This window comes from Myzus persicae, unplaced genomic scaffold (genome assembly GCF_001856785.1).
Source record: "Myzus persicae strain clone G006 unplaced genomic scaffold, MPER_G0061.0, whole genome shotgun sequence".
NCBI lineage: Eukaryota > Metazoa > Arthropoda > Insecta > Hemiptera > Aphididae > Myzus > Myzus persicae.
The window spans coordinates 15,913-26,189 of record NW_019104320.1 but is presented as its reverse complement, the minus strand read 5'-3'; the positions used below and the strand labels follow the sequence as shown (position 1 = coordinate 26,189).

At 33.6% G+C, this 10,277-nt stretch overlaps 1 protein-coding gene across 2 annotated transcripts; it reads right to left on the bottom strand.

Annotated features, from left to right (window-relative positions):
• Positions 1-1,123: 1,123 nt before the first annotated feature.
• LOC111041142 (peptide transporter family 1-like) lies at positions 1,124-9,989 on the bottom strand. 2 transcript variants are annotated; one of them, XM_022325328.1, is made up of 15 exons: positions 9,839-9,989; positions 7,183-7,255; positions 6,938-7,079; positions 6,743-6,835; positions 5,038-5,312; positions 4,665-4,747; positions 4,385-4,552; positions 3,595-3,846; positions 3,283-3,531; positions 2,772-2,878; positions 2,565-2,693; positions 2,378-2,480; positions 2,160-2,288; positions 1,557-1,661; positions 1,124-1,469 (listed from the first exon to the last, which is right to left on the bottom strand). In XM_022325328.1, the coding sequence occupies exons 1-15, from the start codon at positions 9,869-9,871 to the stop codon at positions 1,317-1,319; spliced, it is 2,094 nt and encodes a 697-aa protein (XP_022181020.1). In that variant the 5' UTR covers positions 9,872-9,989; the 3' UTR covers positions 1,124-1,316. The 2 variants fall into 2 exon arrangements, with proteins under 2 accessions (XP_022181020.1, XP_022181021.1); XM_022325329.1 differs by lacking the exons at positions 1,124-1,469; positions 1,557-1,661 and having other exon boundaries at positions 2,179-2,300.
• Between the last annotated feature and the right edge of the window lie 288 nt (positions 9,990-10,277).

Below are 10,277 nucleotides of genomic sequence, written 5' to 3'. Positions count from 1 at the left end.
TGTTATTAGAACATAATTTATTGTCCTCGAAAATTAATGCTAAACTAATGTATTAAGTATGTACTAATGTGACAATGTGAGTAAAAAGTAGAATGACGTCGACACAGTTTTTTTAAATTAATTGAGAACTATAAATAATATAGTCACCAGTCATATCATAATTTATTTACAGTAGTTCAATTTTTGAAAAAAATATTGAAGTCCCAAATAATAAGATTTTCACACCTACTTCATAATGTCTTGTTTTGAATTGGACTGTTACACGATACAGTGAGGAACTCGTATCAGTTCAGTTCATTATTTTTTTTTTTTATATAAATTATTAGAAAGTAATAAAATATGTCTGTGATCAAAAGCGGTTCTAGACTAGATTGAGTATCCATAGAAATGTGTTGACTTACTAATATGGAATAAAAAATGTATATTTTTAGTTTTAAAAAGCTCACGATTATTTCACGATTATACAAATATAATGAATCAAGACTTTCGTAGGTTTTTCTGTTCCAAATCCAACCCATCTCTTGTCTATTGTTTATAACTAAAACGGCTTATTTTTTAAACAATACAATTCCATATAGTTATTATTTTTAAACAGATTAGCAAAGAAAAAAAAATTAAAAATGAAACATAAAATAGGTAGTTACATTAAAAAAAGATATTAAGTTATGTATATAATTGTTGCATTTAAAACCCGAAATCCGCCAAAATTGATTATGACTAGTTAAAATTAGAACTGACTACAAGTTTAAATGTCGAAATGGAAAAGGCTGATTTTTACTGAAATATGTAGACGTTAAAAATAAAACCTACAACGTGCTTGACTCTGGGCGATTGCGATACCTACAAATAATCTGCGAACAATATTTTTAATATTATAACTATGAATGAAATAAATTTTCGAGAAAATTCTGTAAATCTATTTTCACTAGATGACTAGTTTTAGTTTTTACCATTATATTTTAGACACGACTAGTTCTAACTTCAAAAAAGGTTAGTTAAAACTAGTTTCAACGACGAGGGTCCTGGTTGATTCTAGTTTTAACTAGTTGAAATCAGTTGTGACCAAAGGGGGCTGTAAAAACTAGTATTGACGGATTTCTGTACATAATATCTGTCGAAACTGTAACATATCCACATACATACATAATAATATATGTAATTTTATTTGTTGTTTCTAAAATAATATGTTATATATCAATAATAGGTTTCAAAATCCGTAATTAATATAACGGTGGGTTTTAAAACAATGCGGTCCTACAATGAATACCATTCTTCGAGTTCGGGCTTATTGTCAAAATAATTGAATATAACAGTGCTCAGTTGAAAACAGTAGTTTCGTCCTTTTTGTTTACGGCATGTGACATTGCGTCAGTCTCGTTGGCATTCTTGCTCCGATAAACCATACTGAAATAGGCCAATAACAACGTGTCGGCAAGCATGAGACCGGAGTAGAAGAGATATTCGTGTGCCTAGAACATAAACGATGTATAAAATAGACTATAAATATTATGAACCGCACATTATTCAATCGAAACAAATTATTCGCAGATACCTACCTGATTTTTAATCGATATTGCCGATATGATTACGACCAACAAATTTCCCAATGCCGTTGTCAGTAAGCTCACAGCAGATATGAACGACTTAATGTTCACCGGCGCCTGCATCGAATAAAAATAATAACAGTGTTATACAGTATAAGTACCAAACTCCATATTTTCGGTTACGTATTTTTAGACAATATGGGTCACAAATATTATTTAATCGACTCAGAGGTAGCTCTCAGCAGTGGACGGCTAGAACTTATTTTCATTGACTAAAATTTAATATTTTTAAAAATCGTCCAAACTACCAATTTCATCCATGGGTCAGCCACCCATTAATAGTGTTGTAGATCACGTGATTCAAATATATACATTATAACTACTTCCTTCGAGCCGCCACTGGCTCTCAGTAATCAGTATCAGTCTATCGATACAGACGAGTTATATCAAATAAATTTGAAAATCATAAAATTCGATACGTTTAAAACCATTAAAATCAGGTGCTTAAAAAATAATACAATAATAATTAAAATCGGATCCGACTATAGACAAATGGACTACAGAAAATGTCATAAAATTATTACGTCAAATTTAGATAAGACACATTTTACCTACCTCTATGAACGAAAATTCTAATGTCGTGACCACGAATATGACGTCTGCTATAATCATACACAAATATTGTGGTAGCTGCCATAGAATGTGAATATAGTTCCCTTCGTTCTCGGAAAATAACCGTGCATCCTATATAAACGCCTTTTCACATAACATTTGCTTGTAGTTCACAAGATATTAATTACAATATTCAGGTAGAGCATAATATAAACTTTTACCATTTTATTGCCGTTTCGTTGTAAAGTGAGCGTGTAAAACGTGGCAGGTTTTATGTCCATAGGTGGAATGGTCAATGGTTTTCCGTTGTACACTAAATTATATCTGTTAATATGGATAAGTCACGTTGAAATCAAATTATTTTTAATTCATAATTTTAGCGGTATGAACATGTACTTGGATACTTACTTCCCTACTTTAACGGCATTAAAGTTCATCCCTCGAAATAGAGAGAGAGGGTACGAGGTAAACGAGTTTTGATCTGCACTAGTCAATGTAATATTATCGTCAAAATCAAATGTGTAGTCGATCAAGATTCTAAAGTAATATGTTTTCGTATTTTAATTTGGATGGTATTGTATAATAGTGAAAAAAACAATATTTATAAATACACACCTTAAGTTAGGGTTTCCATATTTGTCTTTAACTAAACTGTCACTAACGCCAACGTGGTTTAATGTGATTGTGTTTGGATTTAAATTGACAAGGTGATAAGAATTCTCCTAACATTAAGCAAAAAAAAATATTATGATCAAATATTGGAAAAAGATAAAACCCATTATCATAATAATAATATGAAATTAATAGTTATAAATTAAATTTTTCCAACTTGACGTTCTCGTCGTAAACAAGACTTATCGTTGGTCATGATTATTTAAAAGTTTAAACTGATTTTCTCAGTTATGCTTTCGCGTGTTTTATTTTAGGTGTGTAATAATATCATTGATTTAAATACATCACAAAATATTTAATAGTATAATACTCATTGATCAATCAAATATACCCTTCTGATGAGGTAGAATAGCCTATTCATTATTTTATTATCTGTCACTTAATATTATTATGTTTGGTACTTAGTGCCATTGGTGAAAACGTATAATATGTTATATAAAATCAAAACATTTACCTCTCCCTCGATTATCGTCACGGTAGTGTCGAACTCGTAGTTTTCTGGTACAAACGAACACTCGGGTTCAAATTCTAATGTGACGAAGACGTCATCCCGTGACACTACTGTATGAGTAAGATTGATCATTTCTAGCGAATCGATGCGACCCTGCAAGTGTAACGTCCTCGAACGTACGAACACTTTGCAATCGAATCCGTTGTAAATGTTTAGGCGCCCTTGTCCAGGTGGTATCTCAGAGGTGTCTCCCTAAAAAGAATTCAGTATATATGATGTATGTGAATTGAAAAAATAATCGGACGCCCGTCTTACAAAAATTTTGAACTGCAGTAAGGCTGCGATGACAAATGCTGTGACGGCCAAGACACCGCTCAACGTGAGCTTTTGTAAAGGTTTCCGGACGCCAACTTTGGCGAGCAACGGATATAAGGCGACGTCGAAGAGAACGAGAAACGTCAGTCCGAACAATGGCACTAAGGTCTGCATTTGATCGGGTTTGATAGTCCAGTCTAAGAAGTCCAAGCGTCCATTCATCAGCATGGCCTGTAATGTCCACCGGGAACCCTGCGCGGCACAGGGGAAGTGACGTCACACAACAATACAGATTCATATCGATTTCATATAATTTATAGATTCTATCGTTACAATATGTACCGTAACAGGTGTTCGTACAGAGACCAAAACACCGGTAACGCTTCGAACACAATTATCACGTAATATTATATTGTCCTCGTATCTGCCCATTTGATGTTTTAACTCAGCCTTATCACTCTACTCTGTATTTCTTGTGTACCTATTTCATCTATACTTATATACACACGGTCCTGAATTTATTCCAATATCATACCGAAGAATATAGTTCGATCAAAAATGTCCTGGACAGCAGGAAGTTTTTTGTATTTTAAACGTGCGTCGAATACAATACTTGATCTGTCCTTTAACACATAACACAATATGATTCAATAGCTCACGACTACTATCCGATTACGGAGCCATTAGTTTTTTACACTATTATAGCTCGACAATTATTATGACGGAGCCATTATAGTTCATTAATTTGCATACGTTATTACAAAATGATTACGCATTTATCATATTATACCTGTTGTTCGTATAACGACCAAAACACCGGATAAGCCATGAACACGGTAATCACGTCCAGGGCTGTCCTCGTTTCTGATATTTCCGTTTCGGTGTACACGCCCTTTGCGTTTTCCAGCCAGTGCGATTGGCAAGGGACCCGCGAAGTCATCTTCGTTCGCAGCGCGTACTTGAATATTAAACATGAACATTTTAAGCGAATATCGAGAACACAGCGACAGCCGATTCTTCCGAAAACGTTTTTCACTCGTTTTTTGAAGAACGTTTGAAATTTTACTTACGAAAATGCAACCGAATGTCCTGGCGATGACGTTGTGTTCCGGTTTCTTCTTCACGTACATGTTTTTGCCAGACACGAATATCACTGCGGAATATGTTATTATAATACAATAGTACGGCAGCAGTTAATCGTGTTTGAGAGTTACAGGAGGATACATAAATCGTTGGAATGACTTATGACGAGGGCAATCATCGTGGGCGAGGAGGAGTTGAACGATTACTCGGTAAAGAGAAATGTTGTTTTATTTTCCTGGAATGCTCACGCCGTCGTGTTGAAGCAGATGGTGAAATGAATAAGTATACTTACATTTTGGCATGGGCGGAGTGTTGTCCCCCATCGTTATATTAATATGACGATAAAATGATGATAATTACCTATGGCAGTCAACATGAGCACTGCTGGCACACCGAAAGCCAACGGAAAACACGTGTCTCTGCCAAGACAATGTACGCTCTGTCTCAACTCGGGCGTCAGACACGTTGATAACAAAGCTCCAATGTTGATTGCGAACGTGAATTTGGTAGTGTAATGTAGCAGCTGTTTTTCTTGCTCGGGCAACCGGAATTGATCGCCACCGAACGTGAAAACGCACGGTTTTATGCCCCCCGTGCCGACGGATATTAAAAATAACCCGAGCAAAGCGATGATTCTAAAAACGAACCCAATAAGTCAATTAGTATAGAAAAATGTGTTTTTCGCTCAAACGCACGAAGGTTGTTGTGTAATCTTTTTGGAGTAGAATACGTTTTGAGAAAAGGATATAATGTCATTCAGGCAGTAACTACAGAGTAATTATCGTTTCCGATAGTATCGAGTTCCACTTTTCCATGATTATCAGTTTGTAGAATATTTTGTTTCACCGGGGAGTCGAAAATCCTATCTTCCAATAGAGGCATATTATTTAAATATTTCAGAAATATCTCCATCGATTCTAGAATTCATTAATAGGACCGGTAAATATTTATTAATCCCATTACCTTAAAAACATTCTACTTTTCCACTGGTATGTTTTACTCTGGAATATAAATCTAAAGTCTGGGTCATCCTCTTCATATACAATATCTCGGAGCAATCCACAATCGTTTCCTTCACTTTATATGTACATCGTACAAATATGGTATTCCACACCAACCGCCAACCTTATTCACTAATTCACTATACACATAATACACATAATGGCTGTTGTAAATAATAATAATAATAATAATAATAATAACAATAATAATAATATAATAGCTATGTACATACACTAAATATGAACCCTGCTATTTGTTGAAATATAACTGATTTAAAATTATTGCATAGATTATTGGTCAATAGATATTATGTCATAGACTGTTTAGAATATTACTAAAACTTTTGCGCATTTTCTCGTCCCTCAATGTCGAACTAGGTCTACCAATACTTTTTTTCTTTTTGTATACAAATATTTAAATGTAATTATACTATGAATTCTCCTGTAAATAAAACTATGAGATTATTGCTATAATGACCCCAAATTGATATGTATAGTTTGAACTTCACTGAGTCTTTTTATAAATATGTTATTAGATTTTATGAGTGGATCATTTTTGATTATGATCATTTATCTTTATTTTGTTATTCATTATCTTTTTGTGCACTTTGTTATTTTATTTATACTTCAAACTGTTACTGGACATTAGCCCGTTTGAATAAATATAAATAAATATTTTTCAGGCTGAAACGGTGTTATTTACGATATCGACTCGAAATTTAAATACGAACCAAAAGGCGCCTCGATTCATGCTGATTTCATCGCAAATAAACAACGGCAGACGTGCTACGTAGGTACGTCAGCTGATCAAAAATATCTGCGCAATCTTCAGACTATTTTTTGTTTTGTTTCGGGTACTATGTTTTTTTGTGAGGTAAGGTTAGGTTAGGTAGTGTACCTTTTTTGGGACATTTATTGTTCATTTTGTTTCTTTTTTTTACCGAGGGATCCTGCAATTTACTGGAATATATTGATACTATATCATATGAACGTATTATACGCAAAACAAGAATATGTCTCGATGATTAATATTAATTCATTATAAAATTATTTTTTTTACTAACTTTTGAACGTCTAGGCTAAACATGTTTGCCATCGAAGCCCCGGTGAGCACAATGTTACCCAGTCCATACACCGCTGACAAATACAGAATCGTTCTGAAAGCAAAAAAAAAATTGTCAAATAAAATCAGTGTTATAACAATGCAAATCGGTGATTAAGGCGACTAAATTTAAAACCATTCGCCGTATGAAGCGTACTTGAATTTCCCCCAATAAGAGTCAGCAAGGATCGCACCAAGCAGAGGCATGAAGAACGCCAGAAATACGAAACTGTGATAAATTATCGTCGAATCGTCACCGTCAAACTTCAATATTGTTGTCAGGTACAAAACCAAGACGGCTGTGAAAACATCGTTATTGTATATTAGAATATTATCCGAAAATAGCGAATTATGACCGCAGTATAGCCATCACCAAGCCACTATTAAAGTTGCACGACTCACTTCTCATTCCGTAATAGGTAAATCTTTCGCATAATTCATTAAGCACGATAAACCATATGGACTTTGGGTATTTCTGAAAAAGAAAATAATATTATAAAAAAAATTAATAAATAAAATGAGCCAAGTGTGTGTGGGGAATTACATTTTTGCCACGTCTCCGCTCTTTATTTTAGTTCTAAGTGTACCACACATATATTATGTATAGAATCATACTATTATTTAGTATTTTATTTATACTTGGCCATGATGTTTCACTTTATTTGGAAATGTAATGTTATTTTCTTATGAAATACGTAGTATGAATCCTATAATCAACTTTCCGAGCACTTGAATATTTAAAATTTTACGCAATGTTTTAATTAAATTAAATTTTGTGGAAATTTACATAGGTACATAAGCAATTTATGCATTTTTGTTCAGAGAACTATAATCCAAAGGATGTATAGATAATATAATTTTAATTAATTATTACATAACAAATGAACTAATTCAATTAGTTAAAACGTTGGTGGGTAGGCGATTAGGTGTATTATACGTGTTCTTAAAAAATTATTAAAAAGGGCATTATTTCGTGTGTTATAAATGTTATAATATTATAAGTAGTTTGCAAAATTTGTATTTTGTAAACTAATAAATAGTTTGATTTCAGTTACCCCATGTCTCCCATCTGCATTTCATTCAGTTACAAGTTAACAATTAACACTGTAACTACTTGGGAAATTTAATTAGATTAAAAAATTTGTTTCGTGCATGCAAAGAAATGTTCAGGTTGTAAGACTATGTGATCTCATTTCAAAATTTAACGAGAAATGTACATTACCTTACTTCGCGAGATGAAATTAAAATGTTTTAATATTCAGTTACATAACAAAGCTAATTAGCGACTTGTTACACTAAATTAGGCTCTTCTTGTACTCATTTAAGACATTAGTATAAACACACGTGCACGTTGGTACATCCAGGTTTTCATGTGACGAGCATTATTGTTAATGTATACTCGTAATATAGTGTGTAAAATACAGCGTTATCACTTGTTTGAAAAGCAAAATTATTCCTATTACGAGAAAACCGTAAGGGATTAATGTAATGCATTATTATGGTGCGCAGACATGGCGTGACAGTATCGCAAGAAGGAGAAGCTCAGAAGATCACAAGTGGAATTATCGTTAAGACAAATAATTAATCAGTTTACGGAAATCGGTTGAGCACACCGTCATTATGAATATTATAATGTGGGAAAAGTCACTGCACATTATACATTTAATTCAAAAGTACTATAGTATGGGAAATAATAAAATGAGCTTGAAATTTCCAGGTAATAAATATGTACGAAAACCCGACACCAATCGAAACAGGCCCAACACAAGGGCCTACACTGGGCTCATACTGTATAATATGGTCGAAAACATTACTCAGAGTGATCCATACTATTATTTTTGCACTACCAATATATTTTTGATTTATACCCACGGGAATTACGGTAACCGCTGGTAAGTTAATGCGATAGAAATAGTTTCAAATTGGTTTGGGTACTCGCTTAGTATACTCATGCTACCTGGTACCTTTTAAAAAACAGTACGCGTGTATTTGTTTACACACAAAACACTGAGTGTTCTACAGTAGGTACCTACTAATTAATTGCGATTTATTAGACTGAAAGTCGCTTAATGTGCCTCTCTTGCTGCTCATTATCAAACATTTTAAAACGTTCTATATTTGCACACGTCGTGTCGTTTTAGGCGGTCGTCGCAGAAAAAATAATAGTTGTCGTTGGGGACATTTACTCGGTAAGTTTATCACTATGGGTATTAAAATATTGTACCTGTACCGCCGTTAACCGTTAACGTATTGTTCATCGTAAGTCTGCGCAGGATACTTTCCAGCAATAAAAATGAAATCAAAACGTAATATTAATGAGAATATGACGGGAACGTCATGTTTTCCGGTGGGCAACAATTTTCCGGTAGGTAGCATTATACCTACTACACCGACGGAGTGTGGCGGTACGTAACAATATACTACGCACGAGTATACCTTTATTTGTTCAAATGTCGTGTGTTTGAGTAGGTATGAATTCGTCTTGTGTTGAAAGTGTTGAAACTGCGAACAACGTAATATTTCGGAAGTACGACTACTACAGACATTATCATATTTTTACACTGCGCACACCTAATATAAAATATAGCTCACACATTTTCGGAGGATATTTTATATGTTTTATACGATTCCAGCGACGAATAAACTATAATGCTTAGCAACAAAATAAAGGGTTACAACTAAATGAAAAATAAAGGTATGTAAATGGTTAGGGAAATGAATGAACCAGAAAATCGCAGTGCAGAAAAACCTCTATATAACGGAATCGCTCGGTACCAACTGATTTTGTCGTTGTTAAGTATAGTTTCCGTTACAAGGAGACTGAATAGTATACGTGACTGTTTTTATTCTCCGCTGTTGGGAGATTTCCGTCTTATAGAGGTTCCGTTATGAAGAGGTTTTACTGTATATGATGAATACTATTAACAGGTAGCTGTAAAAAATTGGCACGAAAACTGTTTTTTTTTTTACCATCGAATCTATTGATAACAATGGCAAAATAAAACGATCTCGGTTCTTAGACTTAATATATTATTCGAGAATTTAAATTTCAACTCACCAATTTTTCTTTTTGATCAAACACCAAATCCATGTTGGGCTGAAAAATAATAAATTATTTAGATGCCCGCTATATAGGCAGGTATATTTTTAAATAATTATTATCGCTGAACCGAAAAGTTAAGGTGTCTGAGACCGAATGAGTGTGTTAAATCAACAATACCTACTTCTGCCTCGACCTCGAAAAATATATGTAATTTTTAACAATCACACGTTCTACCAACACATTTTCAGTGTATAAACCGGTTGTTTTACAAATGTTTCGAGTGGAGAAATCTTGTGACATATTATCATCAAGTCAAAAATATTCATCGCATTCACAAATAATTGTACGTTTATTTATTGTGTAGACCATAAGCTTTCGAAAGCTTTATCATTCGAATCGAGTGCTTATAATGTTTACTATTTATTTATGGTATAGCATACATCAATACTTGTGA